We start from the raw sequence: 16,931 nt of genomic DNA on the forward strand, positions 1-16,931 counted from the left end.
GTAACACTTAAAGAGTTGATTTTAACACTATTTCCGAGTGTATTTGGTCCCACTCTGAATTAGTGCTAAATTAACTCTTTCTATAGAGTTTAGAATTTTAGAGTGAAATTAACTCTAATTAGTGTAAAAAATTAACACTGGCTTACACTGAATAGTGTAATTAATATTTTACACCAAAGGTTAAATATCACTAAAGAGAGTTAATATTACTCTTCGTGGAGTTAATAATTAACTCTTGTATGGTGTCAAATCAATTCTGATTGAGTTCCTTTCCAGTTCAGAATAACACCGCATGTAGTTACTAAAAGTTAACACTGGAGAGTAAAACAACTCTGTTAAGTGTTGATATAACACACTACTGTGTTGGTTAATTTACTCCCTTGCAGTGAAAAATAAATTCCTATAAAGCAAAATTTTAACACTGTATTGTGTGAATGAAGTTTAACACTTTCTGCAAATAAATCTTAGTGTTAACTTTACACTGGATGTAATCTTTTGTGGAGTCACCCTATACATGCAAAGTAAAAATCACAAGTTTACACTAAATATCAAATTCAAGGTCTTTATTAACAGCAATCAAATACTGTATGTCAGGCTAAAATACTGTCTCATAGAAACATATTAAAAGAATACAATATTTAAAACATTGACCTTAAGTCAGCATGAAATGGCAATAAGGAACAACATACAAAGAGGAATCTGTCGTTCCATACTTGAGTTGTAAATCAAATGGTTTAAAGTAAACCAGCTCATCTATGTTCAACACCTTAAGAACCCTGTCTGGATGCACCCTGACCTTAAATGCATGGTAATGAGCATCAAAACACACAGTTTCCATCAGTTTTCCACATAGCAATACAGTGTCATCTTTCATAACAATAGTTTTGATCTTACAAAACACAGGCATCTCAAATGCAACCTCAGTGCAGATAATGAAGTCACGGCGGTACTCTGTACCATGATGTTTTATCCACTTTGCAGAAAACACGCTGGTAGACAATACAGCTCCAAATTTGGAAGCAATCTCTGAACCTTCTTTGAAATCATTTAGTGTCACCATCTTACCTGGTCCTAAGATTAATTTTTGCTTGCTAAAGGACTCCTGATCCATTGCCATACAACTTTGGTGCTTTTTAGCCAATGTCTTGGTAACATTTTTAAAGCTTTTTAATTGCTTCTTAAAAAAATTATGTTTAGCTTCATACCTCATGCACCACATGTGCAGAACTGGGCCAATGTTTCTTATAGTACGAGGGTAGTGTATCATGAAATGATGCTTTGGTAACAGATTGATTGTAGGAAATAAGTGCTTGAAGAGCCGATGATGATCAATGATTAAATGTTTGAGATAAAAGGTCATTCCTTCAGAAAGGACAGGTGAAAATACAATGTTAACAATGTGCAGAAGCAATAGTAGAAGATGCCAGTGCTTGTCATCTGTGTCTATTAAATCACCAAAGAGCAAAGGCATATTACGTAGCAAGCACCAAGATTGTATGGCATTTAACCCCAAATCATTACTTCCATCAAACAACTTGACTCTAGGTGGACGGTTTCGCTGCTGATTGTAACCATAGTCAAAGGATTGTATTCTACCAGCGAGTTGTTCAGCATCTAGGAAGTTTTCCTGAATGTAATGAAGGACAAGTTTGACTTCAAACTGAGCAACTCCCTCTAAAATATCATGCATTATATCTACAGAGAAGTTGTTGGCTGTGTTAAAATACTCAAGTGAATTTAGTGGACAAATGCGTTTGACACCATATATGTGAGGTAGTGTAGGATCTGTTTGTATTGTTTGACAGTGCTGTTTGTGCATCTCAACAGTTCTTAGTACAACTTTTGGATCATCCTCACAGAACACAGTTTGAAAACAATATTTTTCAAGGAGACAGAAACGACAACAATATCGAGCCCCAAATGACTCCACAAAGCCAAATAGAGTATGCAACCCAAGATTATCACCGGTGACCTGAACTATGGTACCATGAATTTTTTCTTTAAACATATTCACCTTAAATCCCTCAGTCTCAAGTACTTTAAGATCCCTGACAAGTGGCTCAAGTATCAAATTAAAACCATAACGCTTGATGTCTTGAGCATGGAAAAGAGCACACAAATGAATATTCGTCAATGAAGAATTAAAGATTGGAGGAAAATTCCTTAATGTAAAGTACATCGCACCTAATTTGTGAATACCTTTTTTGGATCCCAAAGGATTTGCTGTTTCAAAGTCATCATAAAATAGTTGTATTTGCAAAGCATCTTTTTTTAAAGAGAAGAAGGGATTTTTTTTAAAATAGTTGCCATCTCTTAAGTCTGCATATACACCTTCCTTGGGTACATGCCTGGGCTTGAACAGATCCGAAAGTTGTGGGTTTTGAAAAATTGTCTTCAAGGTTTCTAAAATTGGAATATATGCAAATTTATCAGTTACAATGACCTGATCGTATGTCCCAGTTGTTTTGTTTCTTCTGCTGTCAAATCTTGTGCCAAGAACCTTTTCAACAGGTTCTACCATTCCCCACTTTTCTTTGAAGTGTTTATTTCTTTTAGTTTCAGAATTTAAGGATGTGAATGGGTTTTCCAACTTTTGGAAAGATTGCTCTATTTTGTTTTTAATTTCAATGTCCTGTGGAGATAAGCACTGTAGAGCTGCATCTTTAGCTTGACCATGAATCTCAAAACACACTTCTTCCATGGAGGAAACAAAACTATTTACAGAAGATTGACTTAATCCAGCTGCTTTGAGTTGTGCAACAGCAGAGGCACAGATATCTAGAGTGCTCCTATTGGAATATCTCAAAAGTTCAGATGTTGGGGCAGTCTCATCTACATTAGCTATCACCTCCTCTCCTACGCTGCTCAAATTAACAACAGTGTCTCCATCTTGGTCAATATACTCAGTGTGTTTGGTATTTAAATGCTTCCTAAAACCAGAAAATGTACCAAACACACATCCACATCCAGTCTGAGCACATTTAAGCCTGAGATTTTTTCCAGGTAAGTAGCCATGAACTAATCTTAAATGCCTAACAAGCATATTTGAACTTTTTAACTCAGCCTGACAAACAAAACACTTCATTAGAGAAGAGAAACTTCAAACACTAACGAAGCAACCTCGCCCTAACTTCAGAGACACGAGGACTTTCCTTGACCTTGCCGACATCTATGTTGTACACTGTGGTTTGGATGAAAGTGTACATGTTGTGGAGCATGCTGTTATAAGATGTGCCAAAAACAAAATGAGCCTTAAACAGTTCATCAAAGGCACCAAGAGATGATGTTGACCTGCAAGGTATGGCATTCTTGTCAAGAATGATGAAGAACTGATGGATCGTGTTCTTCTTAACTCCAACAGCCAGGAGATAGGGTTGAGCTTGACTGGTGATGGCATCGAGATGCTCTTGAATGTTTGTTCCAGTCTGCAAATGCCAACACAGAATGATTACAGATAGACATTTGTAATAAACAAAACAAAAACAGAAAAAAAAATGTAGCTCTCTGGTACCCTTTCAAAAACCACTGTCTTATACCCTTAAGGACAAAGTTTGGTGGACCCCCTTTTTGGATGAAAACATCCCCAAAGGTACCAGAGGGTTAGACATATTAAGCACCAACTAGTTGCTGATTAGAATACAAATTAGCAGCTTATTGGTCGTCAATACTCATCATAAAGCACTATTTAAATGCCTTAGTGTGTGTGACCATATTCTGCAATTGTTAAACTATTATAAGTAGGGCTGGGCAAGCTAACGTGGTAATTTCCCTTTAATTCATTAGACTTTTAACGCGGATATTTACTTTATCATGCATTAACGCATGTTGCTCACATGCTTTTATTTTGTGAAAGTCTGTTGCTGCGGTGTAGGGGTTTGACTTGGCGATAATGCGCCAACTACCTGGCTGTCAGCCCAGCCTCTGTTTCAAACAGAAGAAGAACGCTGCTGGTTGTCATTGAACCAGGAAAGGAAAAAGGAAAACGTGGCTAAAACAAAGCCGACATGGGGAAGTCACAGAGCTTTTAAATTTCCATTTTTAGTTGAAAGTTCTTCCAGACAGCTACTGTAGACCTTTTTTGTGCTTCACGCTTTGGTATTGAACATAAAATGGTAATGCTGCTCCCTGCTGTTACCTCAGAAATTGCCTGTTTGTTAGGATTTTGTTGTTAAAAATGTTTTCCCCCCCATAAAGAGAATTTCCTGTCAGTGGCAATAAGCTTTAATTATTGGTATTTTTTTTATTTTACATGTTTAAGTTGAGATTAACACTAAATGTGTTACTGATAAGTGCTGATGTTAAGGGTTTACACTACAAATCTTACAACAGTTTCTTTCATTTGGCAGCAGAACATGAAATGTGCTTTCTACACTACTTTTGAATTAATTCTTGGAGTTTGTGCATACAATGCAAATAATCATGATTAATAACACAAATTATGCAGTTAATTGTGATTAAAGATTTTAATCGTTGTCCAGCCCTAATTATAAGATTTTTCTCTCAATAACCTCCAAAAATACAAACCTTCTTGAAGACCACCAGATGCTTCTCTGCCTGGGATGCGGAAACCTTTCCTGGTCTCTTCCGACCCTGAGCAGAAGGTGGAATCAGGTGTAGCAGCAATAACACTGACGAAAGGTCACTGTCCCAACCTGTAACAACAATCGTGTGTTCAATTTCAACACCCATCAGTTATGCAGACCTTGTGGGAACCTAATTGGGACATGGCTCACACATTTTGACCACTCTAATGCTAAAGGTGGGGTGTCCCAAAAAGTGCAGGAAATTAGTTCACTTCTCACACCTCAGAATGGCAGAAATTGTGAGCCAAATATGCCACAAAGGAACATTCTATGAGACTGGTCTTTATAATCCAGTGAAATGCAAATGTTAGCTCTGCACTGGCAGTAGCATTTTCTTTTTTTATATCCTCACAAGATATAAAAAAACTCACAACATAGGATTAACACTTCAGTACTTTTGAAGTTTAGCTTAATATTTCCTCCTAAATTTATCACAGATCCAGCTTTAAGTATACTGTTAAGTAAATATTTAGATAATATTAAAATAATTACAATGAAATATCTCAAGTATATGAGTGCGAAAGAAGAACAAGAACAATCAGCTTACCAAAGTCAACTTCAGTGCCATTCTCGGGTGGATCAGCTGCCAACAAGAGTTCTTCAAGCTCACTTGTGGATGGAAGCTTTCTGCACTGTTGGATGACTTTTTTCTTGAACATGACCGGCCACCTCTCCAGAAGCTTGCTTGAGATACCCTCTCCAAACATCTGAATGAAATCCTGTTCAACCTGGGATGGGGGTAATGTTGGGTGACAATTTCAATTATCTGACGGGTAAAAAAAAAAAAAAAAAAAAAAAAGTTAAAGGGTGATAGATAATTACCAAGCCTTTGATGTCTTTAAAACGTGGAAATTCGGACAGTATGTTGCTTGACTGCTGTGGGTCAAGGACCATGTTGCGGCGATGCTCAAACGTCAGTTTCATTTTCTTCTTGACGATGTCCTCATCCGCTGAATGTTTCATCAGTGAGATTGCTTCGTTGCACTCATCTTCAGTTAGGGCAGTCTCTGGAACAAACTCGGACTCTCGTCTGACAGTTGGTCCTCCAGACACATCTTCAGAGGATCCTTTGGCTGATTCTACATAACATTGGGAAATACAGTATTATACATACAGATATCAAAAACATTTGTAAAAACCTGGGCAATTTTTAAAGAGGTAGTCTACACAAAAGTAGAAGCTAGATTCACAATTTATGATTATTCCTATGATTTCATATATTGAACATGGTTCAAAATGCATGTCTAGTCTTTTGAATCACCCAGAACTTGCCATGCCAGCCTATTAACAAAGTCAGAGGAATTAAAGGGTGTAGTTGGACCCAAAGAAAAAAATACTTAGAAGCATTGTGTGCAACAAATGCAGTAACCAATCCTGCTACTGTTTCAACAAGCCAAATTTAAGATTTTTAAGAACATAATGAATACAATGTAAGGCCCATTCCACAACCATACTGGAAAAAAAGTACAAAAGGCTTAAAGGAAATTTGGAGGCCAGGAATTACTTGCAAAGTATATATATATTTTTTACAGCTTTTTCACATTGGAATACATGATGCTTAACCTAACTAGAAAAAACTGAACATTAATACATCAAGACCTTTCAAAACAGTATTCACTAATTTTATGAGATTTTAAAATAGTTTTAGACATTTTATGCCTTGAATTTAAAATGATTGGATTTTAGACATTTTAAGAGTTTTTAAAGCCGTGTTTTGTTCCATAAATTTTTCCGTTACCTCCAAACGAGGATCGCCTATCTTTAGCAGTGCTTCTCTGAATAGTTTTAATCCTCCAGGCCAAGTACCCAGTTCCACTCTCCCCATCATAATAGTGCTCCTTGTAGGGTGAAAGGATAAACAAAAAAGAGAAAGACATTCATTAATAGCATTTAGAAGTGAAACAACAGGGTCTAATATGATTCCAGTTTTCTCAACACAGCATTTAACCTTACTACAAGCATTATTGTTTGCAACTCACATAGCCATTCTTAGAGAATGGGTCACTGAGGTAGGGGAATAAGGACACTATTCCTCTGGCGTACATTTCTTTCACCTGCCTGGGTGGGGATGTACTGCAAAGTTGAAGAAGAAAGGAGTTTGCAGTTATATTAACTGGATTTCATTTTGATTTGAAATTAATCTCCAAGCTAAAACAAAAACACTGTTAGCAGATTACCCATTCTTTTCAGTCATGTCAGCTGCCAGCATGTTAACCATTTTCCGTCTGGTTTCATCTGTCAAGGACTTGGTTCGGCTGTATTCATTAATTATACGTTCCCCACCAGGTTTGTTGGTAAGAACTGATTCCACCAACTGGAAACACAACACAAAAGAATTCAACACATTAGGAATATGTCGCAACTGGTCATTTCCCCATTGTGAGACAATAAAGAGATTCTCTATTCTATGCTGCACCAAAAGAGCAAACACTGGAGAGAGAAACTCCCTCCAGACAGTGACAGGCTCAACAAGTTCTTCAAACCATGTAAATATTATAAAAACTCTTACATGCTTAGCTTCCGCATCCAGCCTCTGGCGTTTTCTGGAGGGACTATCAGGAATGATGTCTGTATCCCCAGAGTCCCAAGAATTGAGGGATGATGGTTGGGACGCCTCAGGAGAGGCTACTTTTGAGACAGATTCTAATCATGAATTGAGAAATGGAAATAAATTAACCGGTCACTTCTAATAATCACAATCTTCATAAGACAACCCATCCTTTAAATAATATAGATTAGAGACAAACCTGAGTCATATTTGATGGTCAACACCCCAGTTGAGGGATTCATTACCACATCCTCAAAAACATCTTCATCCAACTCAGTCCCTGAACTGTCGACAACTTTCACACCTTCTGTTACAGCTGGGACACCAAACTTTGCAAATGCTACAAAATGGACACAACAGCTTGTAAAAACAGGAAAACCATTGATTATAACATTTCACTAATGCCTTAATCTTAACAACTTTTAAGGGTGTGACTAGAAAGGGAAACACAAAAGTTGTTGATCAATTCCAAAATCTAAGACCATATAATTTTCAATCATTCGGCAATAATATTATAGTATATCATTTTAAAACAGCTAAATCTAGTAATTATTAGCATTTAAAGCTCCTTGTGCAAATCTTAATTCCACAATATCAGTTTCTTACCTGCAACCAAAAATTCTTTAAGATTTGGCTCTGTTATTCTAACAAACTTTTGGACATCACCAAGTTTTGTTTTAAGCAGCATGTTCCCTGCAGAAAAAAAAAACAGTTAGCATAATTCATGGCTAAGGTTTGTGTGCTCATTATCGCAATAAAAAACTGTATACACTGCATTCTCTCAAATTTGAGATACATTAGAATCTCATGCATTTCATCAGAACAGGCCAGAAGCTAGGCCACTTTTTATGAGGTGAATACTGTCCAATAAAGTATAATTATTACGTATAATTTAGTGTTGTCAAACGATATTAATTTTAATCGAGATTAATTGCTTATTTCAATATTCAACTCGAGAAAAATCGCAAATTAAACTCACATTTTATCTTTTTATGTCTTAAAGTGTAAAAGCCCATTTGGGCATTTTAGTATGCGATTTTGCAATAAATGACTGGAAAGAAAGAAGAAAAAAAAACATACTTGTACAAAAGAATTTGAATGAAAACATCCTGGTACCATAAAATATTAAAATCTGGCCAATAATGGCTAAATCATTAAGAACTCCCTGATATTTAAACAATGTGTAAACAAATGTATAAATAAATAAATATTTCATGCTGAAATATTTTGTTGCATTTTAACAAAAAGATAGAAATGGTATTAAGCATTTACATTTAAAATACTAATTTTACATGTTAGAGATAAAAAAAGACAAATTAATAAACATTATATGGTTTTTGGGTTGGGTTTCTGCAATGTTATTATCGTGTAAAAACTCATCTTTAGAACCAATCTCTGCCCGAAATGGTGATCTGCACCTCGTAATCTACTTTCAGCAGTTATCACCGGTCATTGTAACTGTAAACTGCAGAAAATACGGGCAGAGTTTCTCTTCCTGTCTTTACTCCCTCGGCTCCTTACCTGACGCCGCCAGATAGATTTGCTCCGCATATCCATCTGGAAACCTTCCGTTTAAGTAATTTTGGGAAGGGGCGAAAATACTGGTTAGCTGATTGGCCTATGTTGGTGATAGACGGGCCAAATGAACCAATCAGATTCCTCGTCGCTCTGTTACGAGCGATGACGAAAACACAACCACAAGCCAAGCTACTCTTGCTGCTGCAGGTAAAGGCTCGTTAGCTCAGCAAAGAAATATTCTGTAATTCCGATAAAACTTGCTCGATAGCCACGCTAACGCTAGTTTCGTCGGCTGAAGCCGCCATGTTCTTTAGACTGAACTGTCGCACTTCCCGTTGCGTCACACCTCAACCCGCCTCAAAGCCAACGCTGATTGGACGTTCGTTTAGTGAACGGCTTCTTCAACGGAGGGTAGCCAGACTGATCTGCGAGTGAAACCTTGAAAGCTCGCGAGATCAGGATGGTCTCACGAGGCTACTCGGCTCCTACATCAGCTCCAGCGCGTTTTGAGGCGGAGGGATATATGACGAGCGCGCATCACCACTGCCGCTAGCTTGTTAGCTATCTGGACCGGGAAGCTTTTCTGACCGTTCTGAAATACGTATTTAAATAAATAAACAACCAAATTTCTATAAATACAACCGTACCCCCCCCCCCCCCCCCCCACACACACACACAGAGCCGTGAACCTTGCGTGTTAGGGTAAGCTATCATTAGCGGTAGCCATGAGACAAGGAGGGAAACTTTGAATCTCGATACAGACGATTAGTGTAATCTTATATATCTTTAGAAAATCCAAGCCATATTTCCAACACATTTAAACGACAATGTCTGTCAATACAACCTGCAATGATAAAGATAACATTGCTTCCTCAGCACTAGTGGTTCGTTTTTTTTTTCCCGCTCAGAATGAACTTTAGCTAGCTAGCTAGCCATCTCCCTACCTACCCCACCTACACAAGCAATACTCGCTATTTTACAATAATATTTTACACCTCAAAGTAATGCACAAGCAAACATCCAGGCTATAATGACAAAATTAACTTAACTTTTGATAGCTTGACTGCCATTTAATGTTAGGGTTAATTAGCCAGATATGCTACTTGCACGTGGACTCAGACATTAGACATTAGCCTTCTGAAATTCAGCATTTGAAGAACTAAAACCGGCCGAGGTTCACAGTTAACAATGATTTACAGAAATTCTAGAAATTCAGCGTCTGTTGAAAGGACAAATTATGCGTTTGATAGTGAATAAGAAAAAAAAACTTACCGGAGTCGCTTGACATGAAGAATGAAGAAAATGGCTGGCTGAAATTTCCGTTGGACTGAGGAGGTGGGCGGAGCTTTCCAGAGTACGTTTCACACCGCCTATTTTAACAACGGATATTTTCACCAACACTGGGTGGTATCTTACTCCAGCTGTTGTTGCAATAACTCTGAAATAGTCAGTGTACTTTGACACTGCATATTTAACACTGTGGAATTTACTGTGTAGGAGAACTGTAGAGGAGAGAGTTGCAGTAATCCAGTGGGGAGGTGACGAGGCTGTGGACAGTATGGCAGCAGTGTGTGGGGTAAGGGAGGGACGCAGGCAGTTGATGCTTCTTAAGTGTAAGTAGGCAGACCGGGTGATGTTATTGATATGGGATTGAAAGGATAAGGTGCTATCGAGGATGACACCCAGACTCTTAACCTGGGGGGAGGGGGAGATGGAGGAGCTTACAATAATAAGTAGGAAGCTGTCGCTCTTGTAATGAGTTGATTTATTGCCAATGAGGAGAACCTCAGTTTTACTACTGTTTAATTGAAGGAAGTTGTTGGTGAACCAGGCTTTTATTATTTAGGACAGAGCCCTGGGGCACACCTGAGGTGATGGGGGAGGGGGTGGATGTTCCCTCGAAGCTCAATTGAAAGCAGCATCTTGTTAGTGGATTATTACGGCTTGTCTCCTAAAGTCACTAGACCTGACGCCAATTCAAACATGTGAGTACTGGAGACGCAAGAACTGCATATCAGCTCTACTATCCGCTGATTGAGGAGCAGAGACTGGAAACCTGATGGCATTAATCACCTCCTTCTCATTTCGGCCGCTTGTATCCGGGATCTCCTTCTTTCGGTCACGACCCAAAGCTCGTGACCATAGATGAGGGTAGGAACGTAGATCGACCGGTAAATCGAGAGCTTCCCCTTTTGGCTCAGCTCTCTCTTCACCACAACGGATCGGTACAGCGCCCGCTTCACAGCAGACGCTGCACCAATCCGCCTGTCGATCTCCCGCTCCATCTTCCCCTCATTCGTGAACAAGACCCCAAGATACTTGAACTCCTCCACTAGGGGTAGCACATTCTCCCCAACCCGGAGAAGGCTCTCTACCCTTTTCTGGTTCAAGACCATGGTCTCGGATTTGGAGGCACTGATTTTCATCCCGGCCGCTTCGCACTCGGCTGCGAACCGCTCTAGTGAGAGCTGTAGATCACGCCCTGATGAAGCCAATAGGACCACGTCATCCGCGAATAGCAGACGCAATCCTAAGGCCACCAAAACGGATCCCCTCAACACCTTGGCTGCGCCTAGAAATTCTGTCCATAAAAGTTATGAACAGAATCGGTGACAAAGGGCAACCTTGGCGGAGTCCAACTCTCACCGGAAACGAGTAGACTTACTGCCGGCAATGCGAACCAGACTCTGACACCGGTCGTACAGAGACCTGACAGCCCTTATTAAAGGGTCCGGTACTCCATACTCCCGGAGTACCCCCCACAGGATCCCTCGGGGGACACGGCCGAATGCCTTCTCCAGATCCACAAAGCACATGTAGACTGGTTGGGCAAACTCCCATGCCCCCTCCAGGATCCTGCTGAGGGTGTAGAGCTGGTCCAGTGTTCCACGGCCAGGACGAAAACCACACTGCTCTTCCTGAATCCGAGATTCGACTATCCGACGGACCCTCCTTTCCAGAACCCCTGAATAGACCTTACCAGGGAGGCTTAAGAGTGTGATTCCCCTGTAGTTGGAACACACCCTCCGGTCCCCCTTTTTAAATAGGGGGACCACCACCCCAGCCTGCCAATCCAGGGGACTTGCCCCCAATGTCCACGCGATGCTGCAGAGCCGCGTTAACCAACACAGCCCCACAACATCCAGAGCCTTAAGGTACTCAGGGCGAATCTCATCCACCCCCGGGGCCTTGCCACCGAGGAGCTTTTTAACAACCTCGGCAACCTCAGCCCCAGAGATGGGGGAACCCGACCCAGAGTCCTCAGGCTCTGCTTCCTCAATGGAAGACGTGTTGGTGGGATTAAGGAGGTCTTCGAAGTATTCCGCCCACCGACGCACGACGTCCCGAGTCGAGGTCAGCAGCACACCACCCCCACTATAAACAGTGTTGGTACCGCACTGCTTCCCCCTCCTGAGACGCCGTATAGTGGACCAGAATCGCTTCGAAGCTGTACGGAAGTCTTTCTCCATGGCCTCTCTGAACTCTTCCCACGCCCGAGTTTTTGCCTCGGCGACCAGCCGAGCCGCCCGCCGCTTCGACTGCCGGTACACATCAGCTGCTTCCGGAGTCCCACAGGCCAAAAAAGCCTGATAGGACTCCTTCTTCAGCTTGACAGCTTCCCTCACCGCTGGTGTCCACCAGCGTGTTCGAGGGTTGCCGCCGCGACATGCACCGACAACCTTGCGGCCACAGCTCCGACAAGCCGCCTCAACAATAGAGGCGCGGAACATGGTCCATTCAGACTCAATGTCCCCCGCCTCCCTCGGGACGTGTTCAAAGTTCTCTCGGAGGTGGGAGTTGAAGCTCCGTCTCACAGGGGACTCTGCCAGATGTTCCCAGCAAACCCTCACAATACGTTTGGGCCTGCCAGGTCTGACAGGCTTCCTCCCCACCATCGGAGCCAACTCACCACCAGGTAGTGGTCGGTGGAGAGCTCCGCCCCTCTCTTCACCCGAGTGTCCAAGACATGCGGCCGCAGATCAGATGAAACGACAACAAAGTCGATCATTGAACTGCGGCCTAGGGTGTCCTGGTGCCAAGAGCACATGTGGACACCCTTATGCTTGAACATGGTGTTTGTGATGGACAATCCATGACGAGCACAGAAGTCCAACAACAGAACACCACTCGAGTTCAGATCAGGTGGGCCATTCCTCCCAACCACGCCCCTCCAGGTCCCACTGTCATTGCCCACGTGAGCGTTGAAGTCCCCCCAGCAAAACGAGGGAGTCCCCAGGAGGGGCACGGCCGGGCTTCATCTTTTATTATTGATATATTAATATCTAATATTAAAATGTGTTAATTTAACAAATTTAAATTGGGAACTTAAAATGGAATGGGGGCTTGATTGCATCGTTACATCTCTGCGTCAAGGATAAACATTCATCTTTTTACAACTTAAATTCTGAAGTTTGCTGTAGACTGTGTTACAGCTTGTCTTAAAAAATTTAAATTATTTTTAAATGTTTTAAGACAAAAATAAAAAAAGCAACTAGAGAAACGCTGAAACTAGCAAGTGAAAACTGTTGCCTTTAATGACAACAAACATCTCAAAGCAATAACAAGTGTGCAGTTTGAGTCAATAGTCATAGCAGAGTCATTTTCCCTCATGTATGGATTCTCATGTGTCTTTTTAAAGCTGATTTTAGGCCAAATCTTTGTCCACATAGATCACAACAGAAAGGCTTCTGTCCTGTGTGGACTGTCGTGTGTCTATTTAAATGTGATTTATCGATAAATCTTTGTCCACATAGATCACAACAGAAAGGCTTCTGTCCTGTGTGGATTCTCGTGTGTTTATTTAAACGTGATTTATCAATAAATCTTTGTCCACATAGATCACAGCAGAAAGGCTTCTGTCCTGTGTGGATTCTCATGTGTGTGTTTAAACCTGATTTTTGGCTAAATCTTTGTCCACATAGATCACAACAGAAAGGCTTCTGTCCTGTGTGGATTCTCGTGTGTCTATTTAAATGTGATTTATCGATAAATCTTTGTCCACACAGATCACAGCAGAAAGGCTTCTGTCCTGTGTGGATTCTCATGTGTGTGTTTAGAGTTGATTTTTGGCTAAATCTTTGTCCACACAGATCACAACAGAAAGGCTTCTGTCCTGTGTGGATTCTCATGTGTGTGTTTAGAGTTGATTTTTGGCTAAATCTTTGTCCACACAGATCACAACAGAAAGGCTTCTGTCCTGTGTGGATTCTCGTGTGTCTATTTAAATGTGATTTATCGATAAATCTTTGTCCACACAGATCACAACAGAAAGGCTTCTGTCCTGCGTGGATTCTCATGTGTGTGTTTAGAGTTGATTTTTTGTTAAATCTTTGTCCACATAGATCACAACAGAAAGGCTTCTCTCCTGTGTGGATTCTCAAGTGTCTGTTTAAATGTGATTTGCCAATAAATGTTTTGCCACAGTCTTCACAGCTAAGCTTCCCTCCTGTCTGGACTTTCCTTCGTGAGTCCACATTTTTCTTCTTTGTAGAACATTTCTTATATTCAGAATCTGACAAGTGTTTCAGCTCAGAGAGAGGGTGTTCTACATCACTGTCATCTTCATTCTCCTCAGTGTCTTCAGCCTTTGAAATAGAAGAATCTCCGTGATCTTGTAACCTGATGGATTCTTCTCCATCATTCTCTTCTGGAAGCTCTCTGCCTTTAATCTGGTCTGGATAAAGCTGTGAGAGCAGCAGAGACTGTTCATCATCCAGACTCTTAATGGGAGGAGCAGAGACTGGAAACCTGATGGCATTAATCACCTCCTTCCCATTGAGCTGCTCTCCTGGCAGACTGATGTAGACTCCCTCCTGTTCCTCCTTGATGTGGGGGGGCTTTGGGTCATGCAGGTCATCAGGAGGTCTGTGGTCTAAAGAAGCTTCTTCTTTAACAATCAGCTTCTGCTGAACATCTGCAGGAAACATTGAAACACATTATGCACATTAGAAAGTGTTTTGATCCCAGACTGAACTGAGGCACATTTTAATAAAGACATATTTAGGTAATTTAGTTAGATTTATTTTTTTTGGCATTTTTCATGTTCTTTTGCCTCACAACCTGCTACGTAATATGGATTGTTGGATGATTTAGTTTACACCATTTAATTTACAGAACATGCAGCAGAGTAAAACACAGAATAAAACAACAGAAAACTTCAGCGCAGGGCGATATGTCCTACAATCAATATAGAGATAGAATGAGCAGTTCACCTCGATAACAATTAGTGGACAATAAAACGCAAAAACCACAAGCTACTTCAAAGCCAGGGATATTGATGGTGTAATCCACCTTGACAATCATGGCGACTGTCCCATCTTAAAAAATGGTTTGGGCCACACTGCAGTTCATTCCTCCTCCAGCAGGGTTGGAATGGCCCCAAAAAGCTAAAGTCCAGACACCAGAGAAGAGAAGGAGGCTAGGAGGCTAGGAGAGGAGCAGCAGAGCAGGGGCCCAGGACATCAAAAACAGTTTTTTTCTGAGAATGGTGAGAATAAAACTACAGAGGCAGCTGAAACAATTAGCCTAGTTGTTCATTCATTTTATGTCTGTAACATTACCAGAGGACGAGGAGGTTATTGTTCTAATAAAACATTAGAACAATAAAAACGAATACAAAATAGATACAATGATAGAACAAAAAAAATAAAAAACTTCTCAAACTGAGTTAAAAGCCAAGGAGAAATAATGTGTTTCAAGATCCAATTTAAAAACATTTGTTTGATTTGTAGCAGCTTATTCTACAATTTGGTAGTAGATTAGTGATCTAAATGGGTCGTAATAAACTGTCAGGTACTGAGATTGGTGAACCAGAATTCAGCAACACACACAGTTTGGTTTTCAACAGTTTATGAAAGGTGATGGTTGGTGGGGAAGGAACTGACCCAGACTGGAGCAGGTGGGAGATGATGGCAGGAGCAGGCGGACGTGAGGCGAAGGAGACGGCGAGGCAAACGACGAGGGACGAAAGACAAGGAAGAAGGCTGGTGAAAGGTAGAATGAAGGGCGAAGACGTTCCAGCGGGGATGAGCAGACTGAGGAGGGATTATGTAGGCAGGTTGACAGGTGGACTGAGTCTGACTTGACTGACTCGGTGGCAGGTGGCAGTGATCAGGCGTGGAACCTTTATTCTCAAGGATGTAATTCTCCTGAAGAGGACCCACTTTTTAAGTCTTTGTTCCTTCATGATCTACATGAAAGTCTACGATATGATATGATATAATGTGACTGTGCATTGCAGGGAAAATAACTTTTCCATGCTGGAGACGTGCAGATATGCTCAGTTTCTTTGGAGCACTTGTTGGCATTTAGACAGAAAACAAAGCAAGTTTAGAGACTTAAACCTTCAAACAGGAAAAAGGCCAAAGAAAAGACACAAATTCAGTTCTCCAGTGATCCAGCAGACTGAAAAGTGTGGAGACAGGCTGCAGCGAATGCCTAAAGAGTCAGATAAATATCAACCTTATCACAATGCAAAACCAAAAGGTAACATTGGTAAAAGGTGGAGCCGTTCCAGAGAAGTGATCACCAAGGAAAACCTTGAAAGTATCTGCAGAGATTTTCTCACAGACTTTGACGTGTGTTTAACAAAAATCCAAAAGCAACCCCAAACTCATCATGCCCCAGCGTACGATAAGGTTGAAAATAATTTCTAACACGGTTTATCCTGTTTTAACCCTTTCTTATGGTTTTGGGACTTAAGACATGATGAAGGTTATATCGCTCAGCTGGAAAAAAGCTGCCCCTCCAACTCAAACGGTGGATGGAAGATGTTATGAACCATCTAAAGCTTGAAACATACTGTCATCAATCTCTGTTCATAGATTTAGAGTAACCTGGCAGCCATTTATTTCATGTTTTGGGACTAAAATCTCTTAAGAGAACCATCTTACCCAGCCTCTCCTTTTTGTCCATTGTTTGTGAAATAAGCCCAAAATAAGCCCTAATAAAGTTTTTATCAAACGTATCACACAGAGCACTATAGTGAAAGCAGTAATGCTCCACTTGTGAAAGTAAACCTGTTGGCCTCTCCTTGGCATCAAGACAGCAATTCTTGGTGCTCCACAACCAGACAGGACACGTAAAAAACTGACAGAATCAAGGCTGCCAGACAACCGGCGCCACCGGGTCCTCTGACTACCACCAGCAACCAAAGCAGGTGGAGTGTCTTGCTCAAGGACACAACGGCAGAGGATCGGTGTGGGGCTTCAAACTGCCAACCCACCGGTTCCAGGAAAAACTGCTAGCTCCTCCCCCACTGTCCATCAACCATCTGGGAGATC

General features: G+C 41.0%; 1 protein-coding gene and 1 long non-coding RNA gene across 3 annotated transcripts; both read right to left on the reverse strand.

The window, feature by feature from the left end:
• Window positions 1-548: 548 nt before the first annotated feature.
• Window positions 549-10,151, reverse strand: LOC105918575. 2 transcript variants are annotated; one of them, XM_036130291.1, is made up of 11 exons: window positions 9,922-10,151; window positions 7,738-7,824; window positions 7,331-7,471; window positions 7,093-7,226; window positions 6,761-6,897; window positions 6,563-6,656; window positions 6,322-6,421; window positions 5,406-5,662; window positions 5,131-5,311; window positions 4,525-4,652; window positions 549-3,425 (listed from the first exon to the last, which is right to left on the reverse strand). In XM_036130291.1, exons 1-11 carry the CDS (start codon window positions 9,935-9,937, stop codon window positions 3,108-3,110), a joined length of 1,593 nt encoding a protein of 530 aa, XP_035986184.1. In that variant the 5' UTR covers window positions 9,938-10,151; the 3' UTR covers window positions 549-3,107. The 2 variants fall into 2 exon arrangements, with proteins under 2 accessions (XP_035986184.1, XP_035986185.1); XM_036130292.1 differs by having other exon boundaries at window positions 3,228-3,425; window positions 4,525-4,590.
• A 3,903-nt stretch (window positions 10,152-14,054) lies between these two features.
• On the reverse strand, window positions 14,055-14,467 carry LOC118559607. Its single transcript, XR_004928939.1, has 2 exons — window positions 14,415-14,467; window positions 14,055-14,333 (listed from the first exon to the last, which is right to left on the reverse strand). It is a non-coding gene; the product is annotated as an uncharacterized LOC118559607 (long non-coding RNA).
• Between the last annotated feature and the right edge of the window lie 2,464 nt (window positions 14,468-16,931).

The sequence above is a fragment of the Fundulus heteroclitus genome, unplaced genomic scaffold (genome assembly GCF_011125445.2).
Source record: "Fundulus heteroclitus isolate FHET01 unplaced genomic scaffold, MU-UCD_Fhet_4.1 scaffold_325, whole genome shotgun sequence".
In the NCBI taxonomy this organism is placed as follows: Eukaryota; Metazoa; Chordata; class Actinopteri; order Cyprinodontiformes; family Fundulidae; genus Fundulus; species Fundulus heteroclitus.